Below are 23,320 nucleotides of genomic sequence, written 5' to 3' on the forward strand. Positions count from 1 at the left end.
CACTTCCCAAAAATACTGTTTACAATTAAAGCGTAACTTTACCTCTGAAGGAATTCCAATGCGCATTTGCACTCTTCCGGGTACTCTATGTTCATCGTGTAATACCAAGTCTATCGAAGCAAAACTTTATTTACGTCCGAAAGTAGGTAACGAGAGCGACTATGAACCACGGCGATCGGTTTTATACGTCTCTTCCAGTTTCCAAAATAGAATTTATCATCTCTCCGACCTAAGCCGAGAGCCCGACACGGCAGTCTGACAGTGTCCCGTGAACAAAGTTCAATGCTTGCACTCGATGTCAACTTCCCGAAAGATTTATCTCAAAAATGAAACAACAAATAACGCCGTAGGCCTATGACGCACCCTATAAAATATTTCCAAGGTTTAAAAGATAGCTATTCAACGGCAAAAGTAAAAGAATTAAATTAAGTTGTCACTGCATCACTGATGTTCCGGGCGGTACATTTGTACTTTTTTAAAACAATTTTAGATTTTGAATACGTATTTAGTACATTTTGTAAATTTATGATAGAAAAGTAAAATTTTTGACACGTATTAAGTACATTTTTAGGAAACTTTGTACAGTTGCAATTATCAAAAACAAGGATCGTGTAAACTAAATAAAGTTTTTTCATTCAAACCACACCAACACTGTAATACTTGGTTATAAAGCATGAACTCGTCGGTCTCTTGAAGCCTAGTCTAAGCTATCTGTTTAATTAGTGCTGATTTTTCTATCATTCCGCGAAGTAAGGTTCGCTGTTAGGTAAATCTGCATCGATATTTATTCCATTAACGTTTCGTGCCACCTAGTAGTGATTTTTGGAACCTGCGGAAATCTATAGGGGCACCTAAAAATTTAAATACATAAATATCGTGCGGTTATTTAATAAATCTTGTGCCGAATATTGAAATATCGCGCCAAGATTTAATAAATATCGCGCTGACATTTTAAATGCTAGGTGTTTTTTTGAGAAATGTTATAGTTACAGTAATTTTTTACTAACCAATAAAGCTCGTGACTTATTTGAAATAGTTTTTAAATCGCGCTCTTTTATTTTATCGTATGCCTATTTTATTTAGGCAACGTTATATTTAGTTTGAAGTAACGTGCTGTTGCTTTGGCTGCGAGGTACTCTTTCGCTTGAAGTTCAATTTGAGGCAACGTACTGTTTCGTTTGAGGCTCAATTTGAGGCAACGTACTGTTTTGTTTAAGGCAACAAACTGTTTTGTTCTAGCAACATACTGTTTCGTTTAAGGCAACGTTTGGTGTATCTTGTAGCAATTTACTGTTCCAAAGGGAGTAGTGTAATGTTTATTTTTATACCATTATATTGTTATTTTCCTAAAAGGTTACTGTTATTATTACAGCAACTATTTTTTCTCTCAAAAAACACTAACGCATTGTGAATTTAACTGCAAGTTACAATAAAGTATCGCAAACCACAAACTATTGTGTTTTGAGAACCCATAACTTTTAAAATAACACTTTGTAGAAGTACTTTTGAGTGCTACATACTGTGATTGCATAAAACAGCATAATGTTGTATAAAATACTGTTAATGTTGTATATTTTCCAAAACAGCAGCATGCTTTTATTTAAACCGTAGTATTTACTATTGTTTTGACAGTAAGGGATGAGTGTGTTCAATGTATTGGAAGGCTCAAACTATCCAAGCTGTGAAGAAATAAGAAAATCACTTTTATTGAAATTAATTGAGAGTTTCCTTAAATTAAGAGGCATGTTTATGCCTCTATTTAAGGGCCAAGCATTTTTCAATAGTCAAGAGAAAAAGGTTTGAAGAAAAACTGTGACAGCACAGGTAGAAACTAGATGACCAGGGTGATATATATTTAGTTTAAACCTTACAAAGTTTCTAATGTTTAACAATGATATTTCAAAAAAGGGAATATCTACTTCCAAAATGTTTTTCTTTATTGCATTAAATAGTTCCTAAACCATGATAAAACAAAGTGAGATTTTAAAATGAAATAAATATTTTTTTTACTTGTGTTCTAACTCTTTGTATTGCCAGTAGTCGGAGCCTTAATAATCCCATCTAAATCTTTAAAATTGTAAAAATTTTGACTAAAATGTAACACATCGGGGTTAGTGTTCCCACCGCAAGATGACCGATGTTTCCCAAATTCCTGCTCAATACAATCTTGATTAATATGATTAGTCAGTACAAATTTTGCACCTTTTTGCAAAAGAAATCTTACTAATGCTGACATGGATTTAGCTGTCATAATAAGACCTTCTACGGTCTCTCGGGTCAATGTCATTTTTTTCATTTGAGCTGCGGTTAGCTTTTCAGGTCTTGAGTTGTTAAAACAAAACCCCCCTTTTTTTTACTATTTTTCTTTCTAAATTTGATTTGTGAATCTATATACATATATCACCCTTTACACGTTTGCGACGAAAACCTACACCTTGTATTTTACAAGCGTGCATTTTCCAACGCCGGTTTTCGCGGGCACGTTCTTTAGCCGACGGTGACGATCGGACACTCGTTCCCCTTTACCACCCGAAGTAGCTTCAGTAGCGTTCAGTCCGGCTTGGGTTTTTTTCCTTTTCGCTTTTCTTGGAAATATTGCCCCACCTTTTGTAAAGCATCTTTTACGAGCTACCTTTTGTTAAATTGGAGAGAAAAAAAGGCAGAATAACGCTAAAACAGCAACGGACCAACAGCGCCCAAAATTCTCTCCCGCGAACTCGGAATGAAAACTGCAACTAGTATTATTGTACGTTAATAAAACCAGTCGCGGCGAATTAATTTGTAGACCCCTTTTGTAACATTTTAGTTTCCTCTTTTTGTAAATAAAGTTTGTATTAATTGTATCTCGCATTCGTCATTACGCGTTGTTACATTAACCGAATTCAGTTAGAGATAGACCTTTAGATTTTTTCAGTTCAAAATATTCCCCTTAGGTATCACATGAGTCAACTTCTTTTTGGCCAGTCGAGAAAATAATTGACAAAACTACCTTCTAGCAAAATAATCTGCTGTCGTTTTCGCTTTTAAATGGGAGCAAATTTGGATTTCGATTATAAATACCTTCGTTAAAATTTCTAGTATTCATTATGTCAAAAAACTTATTCATAGTTTTGATAAAATTAATAGTCTCAGAATACTGACTTCCAAATTCAAAATTTAGAGCATTGGCAACTGTTTCGCTAAATATTTGAGCTGCAAGATTAACTCGCATTCTGGAGTGCGAATCTAGATAAACATGGTGTCTGGTAAGTTTTGGCACCAACTTGATAGTTTTGGAAAATCCTTTTCAAAAAGTTTCACAATGGTTGTCCAAACTATTTCTTGGCCATTTTTACACAGTCTCTTTGATTTAGAGTGAAAGTAACTGTTACTAAATGCGTTTATCACAGTTTTGATGAGATGAGGTGGGTCACATATGAAATAAATAAGCCGTTCTTCATCACAACAAAATCCATCTTCTACAAAGTTGCGGAAAACTTTACGATTGGTACTAGCACCATCAGCAATTACACAGACAACTTTGATTCCCTGAAATTCAAGCTTTGAAATCGCCTCTAGTAATATGGAATGGAGAATATCACTAGACATGTCTTTGCATGGGAAAAAAGCTAGGGGAAATTTGGTGCCGAAACCCGGGAACATTAACAACGGCGAGTTAGAACATTCGGATACTATACGGAACTTTATATTACAACGATGGAGGACGATTTAACCAGATTAAAGGCACGAAGAAAGAGTACGAAGCAAGCAACTACAAAGGTGAAAGACAACCTAGATGCTGAATTAAACAAAGAAAATCCGGACGCGGGTGTCATCGAAGCAAATTTGAAGGTGCTAGAGAGAAAAGAGCCAGAGCTCCGGACAATTTTCGAACAAATCGAGGGACACATCACGGATGAAAAAGAACTTAAAAAGGAATTATTAACCAGTCAGGAATACATGGACGACCTTACGGTAATAATGATACGGGCCACCCGGTTCACCACGGAAAAGAACCAAGCGACGATGGCGTTTCTACCTCCCGTTCAACATACCCAACGGCCGACAGTCAAACTTCCAAAGTTACAAATCAAACATTACAACGGAAAATCGAGTGACTGGCAAACCTTCTGGAGCACGTACGAAAATCAAATTCATAACAACTGTAATTACGACAAAGTGGTAAAGTACCAGTATTTAGTTTCTCTCTTGGAAGGGGATGCCGCTAGGGCAATAGAAGAGTTGCCAGCAACGGAAGCGAATTACGATGAAGCTATCAAAATATTGAGGGATGAGTTCGGCAGCCCAGCTATTTTAATTGGGAAACACATGGAAAACCTACTAAAGCTACCTGAAGTTAAAGAGGCTAACGACGTGGCAGACACATGTAGAATCCAGATAAGAAGTTTAAAGTCATTAGGCCTCCTAAACGACACCTTCGGCAGCATTTTATGCCCAATTATAACGAACCGGCTCCCAGCGGAGATAAACTTAGCATTCAGCAGAGCGTATGCAGACGTCAATCACCTTAAAGTAGAAGATTTATTAGCTTTCCTTCAAAAGGAAATCACTAGCCGAGAGCGCGCTAAAATACTTGGGAAATCGGAATCCGAAAGATCGAGCTTACCCGGCCAAACCAGCAGTCGCAGTCAACGCCCGTCACCGAAACCCATATCCAGTGCAGGTGCGCTAACTACCGGATTTACGCGGCTTCCCTGTTTATTTTGCGACGCCACCGAGCATTTAACATCTAGCTGCGACAAGATGTCCCTGGAAGATAAAAAGAACGCCCTAATAACGAAAAGGCGCTGTTTTCTATGTCTACGGGAAGGCCATCAATTAAGAGACTACCATCCTAGATCCATGAACTGCCGTAAGTGCGGTCATAAGCATCACCATTTGATCTGTGACAAGCCACCAGATCAAACTCCAACAAAACCCAGCGAGCCGGAAACTACCGGTTTAAAAGTACCAGCCAGTGCGGCCGCAGTTTGCGCAGGGTCAATCCTCCTCCAGACAGCAGCGCTGCCTTCTAGATTCTGGAAGCCACGTGGCATTTGTCAAAGAGAGCGTCTCAAAACAACTTGAACTTGAGGTGATGGGCGAAGAAACGCTCGACCTGCATAGTTTCGGCGCTCGCAACGCCGTAAGAAGCAAGAGAAGAAAGGTACTCCTCAAATTGAAGAGTCGCCACGATCCCTATCAAAATGTAAGCCTGGAAGCCTATGAGATCCCTGAAATCTGCGGATCAGTGTTCGCAGTTCCGGACTCGGAACTAGCGCAGCAATTCCAAAAGAGAGGACTATTGATGGCAGATGCAGTAGGACTCGAGAAGACGAGACGAGACTCGTCTTCTATCGATGTTCTTATTGGCGCTGATTACCTTGGAAAAGTTTTGGTTTTAAATGGCAAAATCGAACGCTTTGGATCTACGCTAATTGGAATGGAAACAATTTTCGGTTGGACTGTACAAGGTCCAACGGCTGTCAGTTCATCAACTATAGCAATTAATACAGTCACAATCATGCGAGTATCTGTAGAGGTCAAGAAGACGATTTATCAAACCGTCTCGAAAGCTTTTGGAATTACGAGTCTTTCGGCGTAAAAGACCAAGACCAAGATGTCAACACTGACAACCAAATTCTTAAAAACTTCGAGAAAAACACCGTATACAAAAACGAGCGCTATACAACAGCCCTACCTTTCAACTCTAACGTTTCGGAGCTCGGTGACCACCTTCAGATCGCTTCCATTCGTTCGCAAAATCAATACAAGAGACTTTTGCGAAACAAGCCTCTCCTTCAGGAATACAACTCGATCTTCAAGGAACAGCTCAATTCGGAAATCATCGAAAAGGTCCTACCAAGAGCCAAGTCATCTCATCTCATCTATCATATGCCATTCAGTACAGTTGTACGCGAAAACAGCGAAACCACGCGAACGCGAATCGTCTACGACGCTTCCGCCCACGCCGTCGGAGTTCCATCCTTAAATGAATGCCTGGAGGTCGGACCGAACCTCAATCCAGAGTTATATGACATCCTCCTTCGATTCGGCGAAAACAAGGTGGCGTTCACCGAAGACATTGCCAAAGCCTTTCTCCAAATCCGCATTCGAGAAGAGGACAGGCATGTATTGCGCTTCCTTTGGGTCGATTTGGACAAGCCGGAAACAGGCTCCAACTTGGAACTTTACCGTTTTACGAGCGTCCCTTTCGGAGTCAAATGCTCTCCATTCCTATTGGCGGCCGTAATACGATTGCACGCCAAAAAGTTCGAGACGACAAAACCGGACTCGAGCCGTATCCTGGACGATTCAATGTACGTAGACGACATGGTCTCTGGAGCCGCCAACGATAACAAAGCATATCAGTTAATCAAAGACTGTCAAGAGATAATGAGTTCCGCTGGCATGCAACTACGAAAATGGAAATCCAATTCGACGAATTTACAGCGTCTCATCTCGGACGACAACCCAGAAATCGGATATGGTCCGAGCATGACCGCCTTTTCCGAAGCCAAAGTACTGGGTCTGGCGTGGAATAGCTCAGACGACTTGTGGACATTCAACATAAGTCCTCTACTCCAATTTATTCAAGAGCCACGGAACACAAAACGATGGGTCCACAAATCAGTGGCTCGGATTTTCGATCCCCTAGGGCTAATCACGCCATACACGATTCGAGGAAAGATGTTTTTCCAGCAGCTATGGAAAGAAAAGAAAAAACATATAACATGGGATACAGAACTGTCCGAAGAGTTGGCAAAAACATTCAACGTTTGGTGTGCAGAGCTCAAAGACTTGACGCAAATCAAAGTTCCACGATTCCATTTCGAAGGCAAGGTTGAATCAGATAGCTCCCTGGAAATACACTGTTTCACCGACGCAAGCCCGCGCGCTTACGCAGCCGCGGTGTACTTTAGGCTCCAGTCGGCGAAGGGAGAGATAAAAACAAGCTTCATTACATCAAAATCGCGTGTAGCACCAGTCAAGTCCCTAACCATCCCACGCCTTGAGCTAATGGGAGCGCTGCTAGGCGCAAAACTTGTCAATCACAGAACGTATCCGAACTGGCAAGTTGGCATCACTTCAAAGGCATTGAAAATCCCGCCGATCTCCCAACGCGTGGTCTTAAGATTCTCGACCGAATGGCTAACAAACTCTGGTGGGAAGGTCCTCCGTTCTTGAGGAACCACAGAGAGTCGGAACTTCTTCCTGATGAGGTTGAAGACGCCGAATTAAATAACGTCGCGGACGAATTGCGTAAAACCACGCACCCAATAACAGTAGCTCCGGAAGAAATACTACCCATCAAGATGTATAGCTCATTGCGAAGACTGTATCGAAGCACCGCCTTTGCGTTAAGACTAATTCATAATCTCAAATTCAAAAATAACAAGAGAACTGGAGAACTCGCCAGCTAAAAGACGGCAAAGGCATTCCTAAGCAATCGCCCATTCTAAGATTACATCCTAAATTGGATGACAATGGAGTTCTCTGCCTTGGAGGAAGACTTAGATTAATGGATTTATATACCCCCGTACCGTAAAAATACATACCGGGGGTGGAGGAAGACTGCAGAAGAGCGAGCTTTCCTACGAAGAACGTCATCCCTGGATTCTCTCCCCAACGCATCATCTGGCCGACTTAATCGTACGCGCCGCCCACGAGAAAGTTATGCACGGAGGAACAAATCAAACCCTAGTCGCTATACGCGAAAAATTCTGGCTGATAAAAGGTCGTTTGACGGTCACAATAAATCTTAAACGGTGCGTCATCTGCAATTACTTCCGGGTGAAGCCCTCGGACACCGTGATGGCGCCACTGCCGGATAATTGAGTCAGACCGGCTCCGGTTTTCAACACTACGGGTTTGGACTTCGCAGGTCCGCTATATACGCGCGACGAGTCGAAGTGTTACATCGTCATATTTACATGTGCGGTAACCCGTGCGGTACACCTTGAGTTAGTGAGCGATCAGACAACAGAAAATTTCCTTTTAGCTTTCCGACGATTCGTGAATCACAGAGGAACGGTGCAAAGAATCGTTTCGGATAACTCGAAGACCTTCAAACGCGCCGACCATGAATTACGCGAGCTTTGGCAGCAAGCCAACAATCCAAAATTCACGCAGCATTTAGCTAACTCGCAAATATCATGGATTTTCATAGCTGATAGAGCGGCCTGGTGGGGCGGGTTTTACGAACGCCTTATCAGGTCCGTAAAATCCGCACTCCGTAAAGTTCTAGGTCGCGCGCGTCTTACCTACGAAGAACTCGAGACGACACTAATTGAGGCAGAAGCAACAATTAACTCTCGCCCTTTGACCGACGTGTCAGAAGATCCAGGTGAACCCTATCCATTATCACCCGCACATTTCTTGGTCGGAGATCGTTTGACCAGTCTGCCAACTAGGTCGGCAAGGCAGAACAACGTGCCGAATTCAACCAGAGGAGATTTGCTGCTTCGGTGTAGATATCAACAAACCCTCACCGAAGGGTTTTGGAAAAGATGGAAAACGGACTATCTTTTAGAGCTACGCAGTGCCCACTTCAGAACTACAAACATTCCTACTAAGCCATTAGAAATCGGTCACGTCGTGCAAATTGAAGAACCAAAGATGCCCAGGCTGGCTTAGAAGATAGGCATCATCGATCAAACATTTAGAGGTCGTGACGGACAAGTGCGATCTTGCATAATAAGACTAGCCAACGGCACAAAACTGCGCCGTCCTATTCAGTTATTATACCTTTTGGAAATTTAATGTTTATTTTGATTGGACTTATAACAGTCCAATGGGCCGGAATCTGTTAAAACAAACCCCCCCTTTTTTACTATTTTTCTTTTTTAAATTTGATTTGTGAATCTATATACATATATCACCCTTTACACGTTTGCGACGAAAACCTACACCTTGTATTTTACAAGCGTGCATTTTCCAACGCCGGTTTTCGCGGGCACGTTCTTTAGCCGACGGTGACGATCGGACACTCGTTCCCCTTTACCACCCGAAGTAGCTTCAGTAGCGTTCAGTCCGGCTTGGGTTTTTTTCCTTTTCGCTTTTCTTGGAAATATTGCCCCACCTTTTGTAAAGCATCTTTTACGAGCTACCTTTTGTTAAATTGGAGAGAAAAAAGGCAGAATAACGCTAAAACAGCAACGGGCCAACAGCGCCCAAAATTCTCTCCCGCGAACTCGGAATGAAAACTGCAACTAGTATTATTGTACGTTAATAAAACCAGTCGCGGCGAATTAATTTGTAGACCCCTTTTGTAACATTTTATTTTCCTCTTTTTGTAAATAAAGTTTGTATTAATTGTATCTCGCATTCGTCATTACGCGTTGTTACATTAACCGAATTCAGTTAGAGATAGACCTTTAGATTTTTTCAGTTCAAAATATTCCCCTTTCTTCATCACAACAAAATCCATCTTCTACAAAGTTGCGGAAAACTTTACGATTGGTACTAGGCACCATCAGCAATTACACAGACAACTTTGATTCCCTGAAATTCAAGCTTCGAAATCGCCTCTAGTAATTTGGAATGGAGAATATCACTAGACATGTCTTTGCATGGGAAAAAAGCTAGGGGAAATTTAAAATGTCCAGTTACGCTCCGAATCATCAGCTGCAAAACATGTGTTGCAACTTCTGGTAATTGTTCATTTTGGTTTTTAATTTCCAAAATTTCGTTGCTAGTATCATCTAGATTACTGAATCCTACTAACTCTCCAGTGTTTGCACGGTATATAATATCCTCTTTAATTTTAATTTCATCTAAAATGATAGATACATACTGTTGATGACTTTCTTTGCAGCTCGCAATCAATGCTTGCTTAGCCTGAAGTATACCCTCGGTTGTAAAGCCAGATGTCAATCCAATATGCGAAGAGTGATTGTAAAGGGTTCTCTTTGATGGTAGTTCAAAAATTCCACTTGATGCCATAGTATTATATGCACGGGCTGATTGTTTATATAAATGTATACACCACTTAATAATTTGTGGGTTCCAACGACGCTGTTTCTTGTTCTTTAAATTTAACACTGCAAGCTGTTGTTCAACAAAGAGTCGCTTAAAGGAATTCTTTGGCAGATTGATTAGATTCTTTTCAAGTAGAGAGCGAAATAACTGGCTGTCTTTTTCTTTTAAGTTTTGTCCACATACTTTGTTATCCCTTCGCATTTTATCGCTCACTTTCTTAATTTTCTTCCTAAGATATTTTGCTGTTTGAGTTTGGGTCTTTAACTTTTGTTGAAGCTGTCCTCTAGACATGCAACTGTGTCTTTTCTCACCAGGTTTGGTTGACTTTTGTTTCATTCGTAATATACCTTTAAGTAGGGTTTGGCGATATTTATAACAAGATTCACACAAGCCACTGCTCTCCATGTTATTTTTCTGAATACTAGTTTTCTTAACATTTACTACTTGGCAATTATTGAAATGCAACCCATTATCAAACATATTTAATTATCCTTGCTTCTTAACTTGATTTTGAAAATTGGTCATTAAATATTCAGAATATATTCCGGAGCAAATGTTATACGAATTAAAAGATTTCAGAAAATTAGGTATGTCTTCAGCACTGTGCATTTGCGGTAGTGATTTCATTTGTTCATGGCTGTCCTGTAGGGATTTCCCATGTATAATGATTTTTCCAAGTGTCAGATCCTGATTTATTCGGCAAGACTTTTCTATGAGACCATTTTCAACATTGAGCTTTGAAATTGTAAATACACCATCAAGCGCAGTGAAAACATAGTCATCCGGAATATGATCCATTATAGAAATTTTCAAATCACGAAAGGTCTGAAATACTAAGAAAAATATTTAACTGTATGTATTTCATTATTACGCAGGTATATATAATACGAACAGTTAGAAATGTGTTATTCTCGTGAAATTTCAATTCATGTTGGCCATCAGATTCTAAATTTAAAGCTTTATTTTGGTCCTCAATTTTAATTTCATCACAAGCTACATTAGAATCCCCGTTCTGGACTTCAATGGGAATTTCATCAGAATCTGCGTCCATCGTTGGTATTATAGCTTCATATGCCTTCATATAATGCAACATACATTAGTTTTCCTAATTGGACCTATATTTTGAGTTTATAGTACCTTTACATTTTCTTGCATTGAAAAACCAATGTTGACAGCTTGATTTAGGTAACCTACTTCGATTTGTAGTGCATCAATTTTGTCATGCAAGTTATTGATGAATTCAGTTGAAGCCTGACTACTATTTGTAGGATTGAAAGTCACCGAGTCTACCTCAGCTATAAGAACTTCACAAGAATCAAGATCCAAATTACTGGTAACTGAATCGCTTTCTAGATAGCTCTGGTTCTGAAGGGGGAAAAATAGTTAATATCCTTTCCATTTATGTCGCGGCAACGGTACGAAACCTTTCTCTGTCTTGATTTTGACAATAGTATATAGTAGACGAATATTTGGCAGTATTTGAACAGTTAATTATCGAGGACTGACTGACTTGAAATAAACTGGTCTCCAGCCTTTTGATACAGTAGCGGTGCCAGGATTTTTGGGCAGGTAGACCAACCATTGGGACACCCCCCCCCACGGTTTTTTCAAATCCGTCCACGTGTATTACTTAATTTTTTAAGCAAGTGGTGCAATTTTTGGGTAAAATGGTTACGCGACGAAAAAATTAGAACTAATAACACTTAATAAATTAGTGGTTATTTACTTTTTTCTACGACTGAATTTACGTTCATTCCTTCGGTACTTCGCATGTACATCCCTTACATCAGTATGTACATAGATACACTAACAAGGAGACTACCCGAGGTGTAACTCATAGATTTTGTTTACATTCACGGATTAAGTAGACCATCATGTAACTTAAAAAACCCCAAAGGGAGAAAATGCGATGGGCTTTAGTTTTACCATGGCAACCGAAAACGTTTTTGCAAACTAAAATATTATATTTCTCTATGTATATTAACATTGCAAAATCGAAGTTTCTAAGCCCCCCCCCCCTTATGAAATTATTGAAATTGTTTTTAAACAACGATGGTTAAATTTGGAAAAATATCTAATTTTGAGTAAATATCTAATTTTGGGTAAATATCTAATTTTGGGTAAATATCTAATTTTGGGTAAATATCTAATTTTGGGTAAATATCTAATTTTGGGTAAATATCTAATTTTGGCTAAATATATAATTTTGGGTAAATATCTAATTTTGGCTAAATATCTAATTTTGGGTAAATATCTAATTTTGGGTAAATATCTAATTTTGGTTAAATATCTAATTTTGGGTAAATATCTAATTTTGGGTAAATATCTAATTTTGGGTAAATATGTAAATTTGGGTATTTAAAATCGGTTATTTAAATTTCGATAAGTATTTAAATATGAGTAATAATTTGGGTGAGTACTTATATTTGAATAAAAATTTGGTTAAGTACTTAAATTTGTGTAAATACTTAAATTCAGGTAAATATCTGAATTTAGTAAATATTTAAATTTTGATAAATATTTAAATTTAAATATTTAAATTGGATTAAGGTAAGTATTTAAATTTCATCCAATTCCAGTACCTGGTAAATCTAAACAAATTTAGACATTAGATATGAATTTACCCAAATTACCCATTTGAATTTAGATTTTTACCCAAATTTATTCGGCTTATCGACCAGAATAACCCTTAAGGCTAATTTTTATCCAAATCTATAAGATAGGGTAGAAAATTCAAACAAAAATTGTTCGATATAAAATCATATTGTTGGGACGCGAGCGCGCTATTTTTTCGTTACATACTAAGTAGGCAAATTTCACAAGAAAGAGTGTACCAATTTCGTAAGCTTATTAGAAAACTAATTTCTGCAATCGCTCAATTCTATTCACCTTTTTTTCTTTTGCATATCCAACTGGTGTATAGTAGACGAATATTTGTTAGTATTTGCACAATGAATTATAAAGGACTGCCTGAGTTCAAATAATCCACTCTCTTCAGCCAATTGATATCATCCCACAATCGAATGAATTTGACGAATATACGGCGCTAGTCCAATGACATCTGGTTTTCATTGTATATCCATTCCATTTATGTCACGGTACGAAACCTTTCTCTGTCTTGATTTCGACAATAGTATATAGTAGACGAATATTTGGCAGTATTGGAACAGTTAATTATCGAGGACTGACTGACTTGAAATAAACTGGTCTCCAGCCACTTGATATCAAAGAAGTACGCCACGACTCCGACCAAGATAATGTTTTTACCAGCGCTCTTATAATCTCCGGTCATCACAGTCACGTGGGTTAGATAAATATATGGCACTAGTCCAATTACAGCAGCTTTTCATTGTAAATCCAGTAATGTCGCAGCACGAAACCTTTTTCTTTCTTGATTGTTACAGTAGCATAGAGTAGACGAATGTTTGGCAGTATTTTTGAAGTGAAATATCGTTGTCTAGTCAAAGCAAGCCAAACCTTTTATCAGCATCTCGCAGTCCTAAAGACTAGTTGTAGACTTTCAACATAATTTAAGATAATTTGGAAATTTATAAGACTAATACATTATTAAAAACCTAAATGCATTATAAGAAACTACAATATAGGGGTAAGGGACTCTTATTACATTAAAAAAGTAAAAACTATACGTGAAACATAAGCCTAATACTCTGGTACTTAATTTAGGTCATTAAATTACCATTTTTTGATAAATTCTTCTAATATGATAAATTGCATTTTCTAAAGAGAATAAATGATTGCGGGGTTTGTCTCATGCATCGCTCATATTCCAGTTCACTTTCTACCCTCCCATAACTTAAAAAATAGGTCTATCTATAAGATACCACGAATTAATTTCACTTAATTTTATGTGAATTCTACCTTGAAATCTCAACTTCTGAATGTCAAGGGAATTAAACTTCTTGATCCAAGTTTTTAGGCCACACGGAAGTTTCTCGACCGAGTATAATTTGCAATAAACGCAGCAATTTATGAAATTATAGTTTCTCTAAAAATAAATAACCTTCATTAGTTAAATTGTTAACACACCTTTTTCTTTTACTTATTTGGCTGTCATTGCAAGTGTCCACCCTGCTCCAGATGCGCGATTCCTAAGAGCAACTATGCAATTCCCTTCTGCACAGTCAGCTTTTGTTTTGAACAAGAAATAATTTTACTCTATCAGTACTTAACTCTTTAATTGGAGTGTATATTTTAATTCGTTCAGCCCCCTGTAAGTAAACCAGGCCAAATTCTAAATTAGATATTTACTAGAAGAATACAAAACTCGTTCGACGTTCCTTCACTTCATTTTGGCACTGAACGCTAGGGTTTTCAAACAGCTCCCAGTAGTTCAACAATTCATTAAAACTTAATTTTGGTTTATCAGCCAGTACATTAACGATGAAAACATTACCATCTTGAGGTTGCTGATAATTAACTCTCTAATAAGGACAATTTCGATATCTGGTTTTATACTTAATACCATATGTAACATAATCACTCATAAGTATGCCATAAAAGCATTTTCGTTAATGAAACCTTGTTAACGGGATATGACGTAAATTATGTCACTTACAACTCCGTGACGAAATACGCGTCATCAACTTTACTGATGGGAAACCGAAGTTAGTGAGAATTCCTCGCGCGTTTCTGGCTTTCCCATGTTAAGTTAAGCTCGTGCCTTGCGATCACGTGATTTCATTTCCATGGTAACCTTTTCAATAGCGCAAGGATTATAAGCATTTTTGCATCCGCTCAATGTATGTTCCGCGTGAAACAATGTCTCATTGAATTTTTTTCAATGGAAATATTATACAGAGGCCTGCTTATGAGTAATTATGTTACATATGTTAATACGAAATGACCATAAATTATCAATAAGAACATTTTAACCTTCAAAGTTTTGAAACAGATTCATCGAAAATTCCACTGGATCCTGTTGATCATTTCCATGAAATCGTACGTCTAGCGTACCTCTGACAGTAGAGGTTTTTAAGGGGAATATTAGGATCTTCCCTCGGAAGCAGCAGTGTTGGTAATGCAACAGTTGCTGGTCCTGAAGAAATTGTAACTTTGTCGTAGGCTTCTTTCTGAACTTAATATATTGATTAACTCTGCTACAAAGAGCAAATGTAGTCATGTATATAATCTTCTTGCATACAATACTTTATTTGCGAAACCCGGAACCGTAAGTAGTAACAAGGTTACTGATACATCCTTTAAATGTAAAATCAATAAGATGCCGCATGGATTCCGAATAACACACCGTCCACCCATAGTCTCAACTCTTCATTTTAAAAATTGCAATTTTATTTTGTACAGGTAGGCCTATTTACATGAACGTAAATATTTACAGTAATAAATACAGATTTAAAAACAAATAACAACGCTACAGGACAGATTGCTAAATAGCACCGTGTAAAGTCTTTGATACGTGAGCCACCTTGTTATTGAAGTTCTTCTCGATCACATCCTTGGCCACTTGGAAGGAAGCTGCCTTGGACGCCTCCATGTCCGCGATCATCTTACCAAAGCCCTGAACAGCTTGGATCTTAGAATCCACCTTCGTGAAAACGGGACCAGAGCTTATAGCTTTATAGATTTCAGGGATGGGTTGGGAGTAAGCAGACTTTGATCCCTTGACGACCTTCATTTGCGGAATAGCCACGTGATATTGTTGCAGGTTCACTTCTGGCCTGTGAACGATGAGAGTGTGGGGCACCTTGTACACCATGGGTTTGTGCTGGACCACGGGACTGGGAATGACGAAGATGGCCTGAGGCACCCTGAAGAGAGCGGGCTTAGTTTGGACGATGGGTTTTGGTGCCTCGATGACCGGCGAAGGGATGTTGAGGACTACTTTCTTCTCCTTCAAGATATTCCCTGAGATGCCGATGTCGGCGTGGGGAACATCGTGCACTTCTGGGGCGCCTTTAGGCATATCGATTGTTGGTTGTACCAGAGACAAAGATGGTCGAGGGATGTCGAAAACGGCAGCCGGCAACTCTAAGGCCTGTTCCTGAACAGTGTTCAAGGGTGGGGCCATGTCCAAGGGCATTGGAGCTGCGATCTCAACATCATGCGGAGCTTTAACGTCGATGGATTTTTGACACAGAACCTGAAGTCACGTAAAACATCAATAACGAACATCGCGTCATCATAAAGATCTTATTTATTTTCATATTACCATCACTGCCAACGTCAAGAAAGAGATTAGCCCAATCATATTGTTCCTCGTACAATTTTTTCCATTATACTTAGAAAGATGAGCTGACGAGTAGATTGACAGGAGGTTAATGACATAATTGGGTTTGACACTGCATATTTATACTACTCCTTCGTTGGTTCTTTTTTCCAAGACTTTTTTAAATAAAAACCGCAAACCTTTAATTTATTATTTCCATTTTTTGCGAAAAAAATGAGTTTATTCCGGTATTCTGATATTAATGAAAAATGATAAATAACTAAAAAACGTTTTTTGAAATTTTTTATTATTCTATGGGACATTCCTCGTTTAATAGTGTAAAATTGAATGACCTTGAAGACATGGTTCAAGGTCATTCAAAAACAAGTTAGAGAAACCTTTGGTTTACGGATTTGGTTCCAATTAGAACGCCATATTATTAGTTCAAACTAGGAGCAACAAACACAAGGAGAATGCAGCCAGCCTTTAAACATGCTAACGCAGTGTTGTGTACAAATTTCATTGGACGCTGAACGTTTTACGGGCGGGGGGGTGACAATTTTCGAATTATCTCTTTCTGATTGAATCAGGCGCTAAAGCGTCTAACCAATGAAAACTGTACGCAAGAAAATGCACGACTGTTGACGGGTTGCGTTCTCTTGGTGTGGGGTGCTGTGTTTGTTGCTCCTAGGTTCAAATATTTTTGATATGATCAAATTTGACCAATCAGAAGCCGAGAAATTGAAGGTTAATGAATTCCTTGTTTGATAATAAAATAATATTATTTAATGTTACTAAATCAAATAAAAAACAATGGTTCAATTATGCCACCGTCGGCTACGATACATGCTTGAGCTCGTTAAACGACGGAGTTCATAGTGTTGTTCAACATTTTGATTAAAATTTCACGGAAGGAATTAATTATTATTTATCGCAAAACGTCAATTTATCGGCTTCTGATTGGTCAAATTTTGAACTAATAATATGGTGAGTAACAACTTTTAATTAGGAGCCAAATCAAGGTCATTCAAATTTACACTAGTTATTGTCCCCCTGCACGAGGAATGTTCCGTAAAAATTTAAAATTTTTCAACAAATGTTTTTCAGTTATTTATCATTTTCCTTTTGCGGGACACCCTATATTTCATAATATGTACTGGATTAGTGTAGTGTGTTCTCTCTACAAGCATTTGTGTAAGCACTTAAAATCTTTATTATCAGAAGTCAGTATAAAAAAACAAACTATAAACCGCGATAAAACCGGAATAAAAACATTTATTTCGCAAAAAATAAATTTTAGGTTTTCGGTTTATACATGTATTTAAAAAAGTCTTGGAAATAAAGAACAAATGAAGGAGTAGTATAAATATCCAGTGTCAAACATTTCGGCATCATTGATCATCCATCGACACACCCATTGGCACTATTTCCTAAGTATAACGTAAGATGTTTAACGAGAAACAAATGTTTGGGCTAATCTCTTTCCTGGCGTTGGCAGCAATGGTAATAATAAATGAATTTAAATTCTTATTTTAATGATACCGTAATGTGTGAAATTGATGTTTCATGCGGCTTCAGATCCTGTGCCAAAAGTCCATCGACGTTGAAGCTCCGCATGATGTTGAGATCGCAGCTCCAATGCCCTTGGACGTGGCCCCGCCCCTGAACACCGTTCAGGAACAAGCCTTAAAGTTGCCAGCTGCCGTTTTCGACATCCCTCAACCGTCCTTGTCTCTGGTACAACCAACAATCGAGATGCCTAAAGGCGCCCCAGATGTGAACGATGTTCCCCACGCCGACATCGGCTTCTCGGGGAATATCTTGAAGGAGAAGAAAGTAGTCCTCAATATCCCTTCGCCGGTCATCGAGGCACCGAAACCCATCGTCGAAACTAAGCCCGCCCTCTTCAGGGTGCCTCAGGCCATCTTCGTCATTCCCAGTCCCGTGGTCCAGCACAAACCCATGGTGTACAAGGTGCCCCACACTCTCATCGTTCACAGACCAGAAGTGAATCTGCAACAATATCACGTGGCTATCCCGCAAATGAAGGTCGTCAAGGGATCAAAGTCTGCTTACTCCCAACCCATCCCTGAAATCTATAAAGCTAAAACCTCTGGTCCCGTTTTCACGAAGGTGGATTCTAAGATCCAAGCTGTTCAGGGCTTTGGTAAGATGATCGCGGACATGGAGGCGTCCAAGGCAGCTTCCTTCCAAGTGGCCAAGGATGTGATCGAGAAGAACTTCAATAACAAGGTGGCTCACGTATCAAAGACTTTACACGGTGCTATTTAGCCATCTGTCCTGTAGCGTTATTTGTTTTTAAATCTGTATTTATTACTGTAAATATTTACGTTCATGTAAATAGGCCTACCTCTACAAAATAAAATAGCAATTTTTAAAATGAAGAAATGAGTCGATGGATTAAAGGGGTGTTAATAGGAAACCATGCAACTTGTATCTAATTGATTGTATAATTACAAGTTACTTTTCCGTGTTTCGCAATCAAAGTATGACGTTCAAGAAAATTATTTACATGACTACATTTACTCAATATATTAAGTACAGTGAAGCATAGGGCACCGGAATTTGCCAAAAGAAAGTAGCCTCTGACGATGTGAAAGCCAGCCCGGGAGGTGTCTTGAAAGAGCTCTAACCTAGAGCCTGGTTTAAGATCACTCCATTAGAGCCCACCGCCTTTAAATGCCGTTGTCAACTAAATTTCAACGCGTGTCTTTGTTGTAGCAATTTGTGGACAGTGGTACATGGAATAAAATTACAAAATTTTTTTTGTTTAAAAACCAATGTTTCCTTATAGTGGGGGCGGAAGTACAAGCCCTAAGAAAATAACTCTCATTTGTTGTACCCATAAATATTCAAGGTCCTTGAAAAAAAGATCTTTTCCATCAAGTGTAATTGGAAATATTCGCGTTCCAGTCTGAGAGCCAATTTATAGTCTGCCCTCTCATCAGCTCTGGCTTACGGTACACCCAAAGGAAGTGAGCCTGCAACAGTGCCACGTGGCCGTTCGCCAAATTAAGCTTGTAAAGTAAGGGTTCCAAACCGCTGCACTCAATCCATCACTGAAAAATACTAAGTGAAGACGAAGGCGGATTCTAAGACGTTTTATAACTTGTTGAGGAATTTCCACGCTCTAAATTAATTTTGAAACCCGTCACTTGTGAATAATACAAATAATCAGCTAGGCTAATACACTTGGCACCACCTTAAGACTTAATTCCTTTTTAAACAGGTGGCCAGATAACAATGCGTATCAGGGTGGTGTCAAGGCCTTCATGCCACGTGAGCCAACAGCTCCGTAAACTCTCTTGTAGCGTTAACCTCAATACGTTTTTAAAGAACCTGATCACGGAAGGAGTTGCGAACCATTCCGTCACCCCATCGTTACAATAACAATCTAGTACAATAAGAAATGATTCGTATCTAATCTCCTTTTCTTTTTTCTACAAAACTAAAATGATGAAATCTACTCTACTCGCTGGTTTACGATTTAAAACAAAGGCTTAGTGCTCCCTTTTGGTTCTAAAGATGATATTTTTGGAATATCGCCCGAAATCGCCGCTTACCCATTGACTCTCTTTAAGTTCGATTAGAAATGTATGGCTTTTTTTTTGACATCCACACATCGGTATCGACCCAAGGCCTTGGACACCAGCACACAATCAGGGCGAGATATGTGTAACGGCCACGTCAACGGGGGGATACGTGGGGACAGGGGTGAGGACACCCGTGGCGGAAATATTCCGACCACCCGTTTGGGGATTGGTGGTCGTCCTCACACGGCCATCCACAAACTCTGCCTCCCGGACGCCTGGGATTACAGGAGTCAGCCATAACTCCCGGCGAAATTTATGGCTTGAATAATTTCAATCACCCAGCGATCAAAACTCTTGGACGCTCTCATTTTTTAAGAGGTATCAATGACATCACCCAAAAAACGCCATTTTTGTAACATTGTGCACGGGATATGACGTAAATTATTTCATTTCCAACTCCGTAACGGCCAAATGAAGGCGGCATATACTTAATAGATTTGAAACGGAAGTTGACGAAGCTGTTTTTGAAAACGTGCCGAATTCCTCCCATGTGTCTGACTTTCACAATCTATATATTGTAGCTCGTGCCTGGCGATCGCAAGATTTTGTTTCCATGGTAACGTTTTCGAAAGCAGAAGGAATGGAATACTTATGAGTGACAGTGGCCTAATTATCAGGGATAGTGCCCTGCTTACGAGGGACAGTGGAATACTTACGAGGGACAATGGCACACTTAAGAGGGATAGTGGCCTACTTACGAGGGACAGTGGAATACTTACGAGGGACAGTGGCACACTTATGAGGGACAGTGTCACACTTATGAGGGATAGTGGCCTACTTACGAGGGACAGTGGAATACTTATGAGGGACAGTGGCACACTTATGAGGGACAGTGTCACACTTATGAGGGATAGTGGCCTACTTACGAGGGACAGTGGAATACTTACGAGGGACAGTGGCACACTTATGAGGGATAGTGGCCTACTTACGAGGGACAGTGGAATACTTACGAGGGACAGTGGCACACTTATGAGGGATAGTGGCCTACTTACGAGGGACAGTGGAATACTTACGAGGGACAGTGGCACACTTATGAGGGACAGTGTCACACTTATGAGGGATAGTGGCCTACTTACGAGGGACAGTGGAATACTTACGAGGGACAGTGGCACACTTATGAGGGACAGTGTCACACTTATGAGGGATAGTGGCCTACTTACGAGGGACAGTGGAATACTTACGAGGGACAGTGGCACACTTATGAGGGACAGTGTCACACTTATGAGGGATAGTGGCCTGCTTACGAGGGACAGTGGCACACTTATGAGGGACAGTGTCACACTTATGAGGGACAGTGGAATACTTACGAGGGACTGTGACCTAATTATCAGGGATAGTGCCCTGCTTACGAGGGATAGTGGAATACTTACGAGGGACAGTAGCATACTTAAGAGGGACAGTGACATACTTATGAGGGATTATGTTATGTATCCTAATCTTTTCTTTATATATTTAAACAATTCCTTAAATAAAGATCCAACAAAAAATAGTATAAATATACAGTGTCAAGTACAGTCGAGTTACTAATCATCGATTGACATCATTTATTGAGTGCTATACGGAAGAAATTGTACGGTAAACAAACTTATTGGGTTAATCTTTTTCCTAAAGGTGGCAGCGATGGTAAAATTAAATAAATTTTTATCCTTATTTTAATGATACCGTGATTTTCGTTAATAATTTTTCATGTGGGTTCAGGTTCTGTGCCAGAAATCCATCGAAGTTGAAACTCCGCATGCTGTATAGATCGCAGCTCCAATGCCTTTCGACAATGCCCCACCCTCGAACACTGCTCAGTAACAAGCCTTAGCGCGGGTATTATGGTATTCTATTTGCTTGACTATTTCGCGTACCCGACTGTCATGACGGTCCACAAGGACGGCGAAGGACATGCCACATTCCTCACCGTCACTTTCGGCAATTATAATAGGTTGGGACTTGCCTTGGAAACTTTTCAAATTAAAGGGAATATGAACTACATTGAAAAATCGTCTGCTAAGACTTGCTACTACCGGTTTTTTAACATAACTTGTGCCAATCAGCCCTAGATTCTGTTAAATTAGTGACATAAATGTAAAATTCGTTGATCCACCATTAGTAAGGAAATTCATACTCCCTTTAATTCGTTAAAAGAATCCTCACATGTTATATCATTACTTAATTTTGAATACTTTTAAGCACTTTTTTGTATATTTCCACATTGTAATATTATTTATTATTATTATATATTATTGTTAATATTCTAGATATAAAACAAAAAACGTATTTACCAAATAGGGATTTTTAGACTTGCTTGATCTATTGTTTCGATGTTTGTTTAAGGGGGAACCTTATGAATGTTTAGTAACGTTTTCTGCCACCAGATGGGGTAAAGACTACTTCATAATCGTGCTTTATTGTTAAATAGTCTCCAACTAAATAAGTAAATAAATAAATAACTAAATAAATAAATAAATAAATAAATAAATAAATAAATAATTTTCTGTTTACTTTTGTATTTTAAAATTTAAATAAACGCTTACCTGCGTCGACAGGTAGGCTTAAACAAAAAAAAAATAAAAAATAAATAAATTCGTCTCTAGCTCTCGTAGCGAACAGACGTGTTTTTTGTTAGCTCCGCTTACTGTGAAAATTTAAACGGTAAAGTGTTAAGCCTAACGCGTTTTTACCCTCGGCTATGTCGAAAATAATTGACTCTTCGAGAGTCTACCCTTCGAGAACGGACCCACCGGACAAGAATCCGACTAATCCACCAGAACCGCCAACGATGACAAGAGACCATGCCGTCGTTTTCAACACAATACCAGAAATAACAGCAATCAAATACGCTATCGCCATAAACAATGTGATTGGTAAGTATAACACCATCCACTGCGGCCGCATATCCAGAGGTCGAGCTTTAGCCTACCTTCGAACCACAGAAATGGCGGAAGAATTAGCCATGACTGGGTTTGAAATCAATAATATGCAGATTAATGTAGAGCGTCTCACAAAATCATCAGAAAAATGTATTATTTCAAACGTTATGCCCGAAATTTCAAATGAATTTCTAAAACCGTTAATCACAAAATATGCGAAATTGACATCGGATATCACCAAAATTTCTAATAATCCAACGGGCGAAGATGAAGCTCTACTAGGATACCCAATAATAACTTTTAAAAGACAGTTTTTTAAATAAATAAATAAATAAATAAATAAATTAATTAATAAATAAATAAATAAATAAATCGCGTCTTGCTCTCGTCGAGGTAAGACGTGCCTTTTTTCTCTCCGTGTTTCCCGAGTTTTTATCTGCCGCATAAAGGTTTTTCATCTTTTCTCGTGCCAGTTTTCGTTCTACACAGTAAGTTTTAACTTTCTATACAATTTCTTATTGAATTTTAACCCTTGGATGCGACTATGTCGCACTCCATCAAAGAGAATGGTGACGTCCGCCAAGGAAAGGACCCGCCGGACAAGCCAAGGCAACAATATATAAGACCGAAGGCCCCTGCTATGACTCGTGAACATGCAGTTGTCTTCAACTCCGAACCAGAAATATCTTCCATCGATTACGCCA

The 23,320-nt window shown here is 39.0% G+C and overlaps 2 protein-coding genes across 2 annotated transcripts in view; one reads left to right on the plus strand and one right to left on the minus strand.

Moving 5' to 3' along the window:
• Window positions 1-21,562, plus strand: part of LOC149954294 (uncharacterized) — a 92,153-nt gene extending 70,591 nt beyond the window's left edge. The window contains exon 2 of the transcript XR_016480105.1: window positions 21,457-21,562. The gene's annotated coding sequence lies outside the window, so the exon portion shown is untranslated. The remainder of the gene's footprint in view (window positions 1-21,456) is intronic.
• On the minus strand, window positions 15,365-16,208 carry LOC149954301 (uncharacterized). Its single transcript, XM_090169881.1, has 2 exons — window positions 16,148-16,208; window positions 15,365-16,078 (listed from the first exon to the last, which is right to left on the minus strand). The coding sequence occupies exons 1-2, from the start codon at window positions 16,184-16,186 to the stop codon at window positions 15,365-15,367; spliced, it is 753 nt and encodes a 250-aa protein (XP_090026007.1). The 5' UTR covers window positions 16,187-16,208.
• Window positions 21,563-23,320: the final 1,758 nt, after the last annotated feature.

Source organism: Leiobunum rupestre, chromosome 3, assembly GCF_980474605.1.
Source record: "Leiobunum rupestre chromosome 3, qqLeiRupe1.1.hap1, whole genome shotgun sequence".
In the NCBI taxonomy this organism is placed as follows: domain Eukaryota; kingdom Metazoa; phylum Arthropoda; class Arachnida; order Opiliones; family Sclerosomatidae; genus Leiobunum; species Leiobunum rupestre.

What these genes read in the sequence shown, in the direction of transcription:
- LOC149954301 (XM_090169881.1), bottom strand. Translation starts at nt 16,186, where the DNA reads ATGATTGGGCTAATCTCTTTCTTGACGTTGGCAGTGATG. An exon ending in TCTTGACGTTGGCAGTGATG is followed by an intron (nt 16,079 to 16,147) that starts GTAATATGAAAA and finishes ACGTGACTTCAG; the next exon opens with GTTCTGTGTCAAAAATCCAT.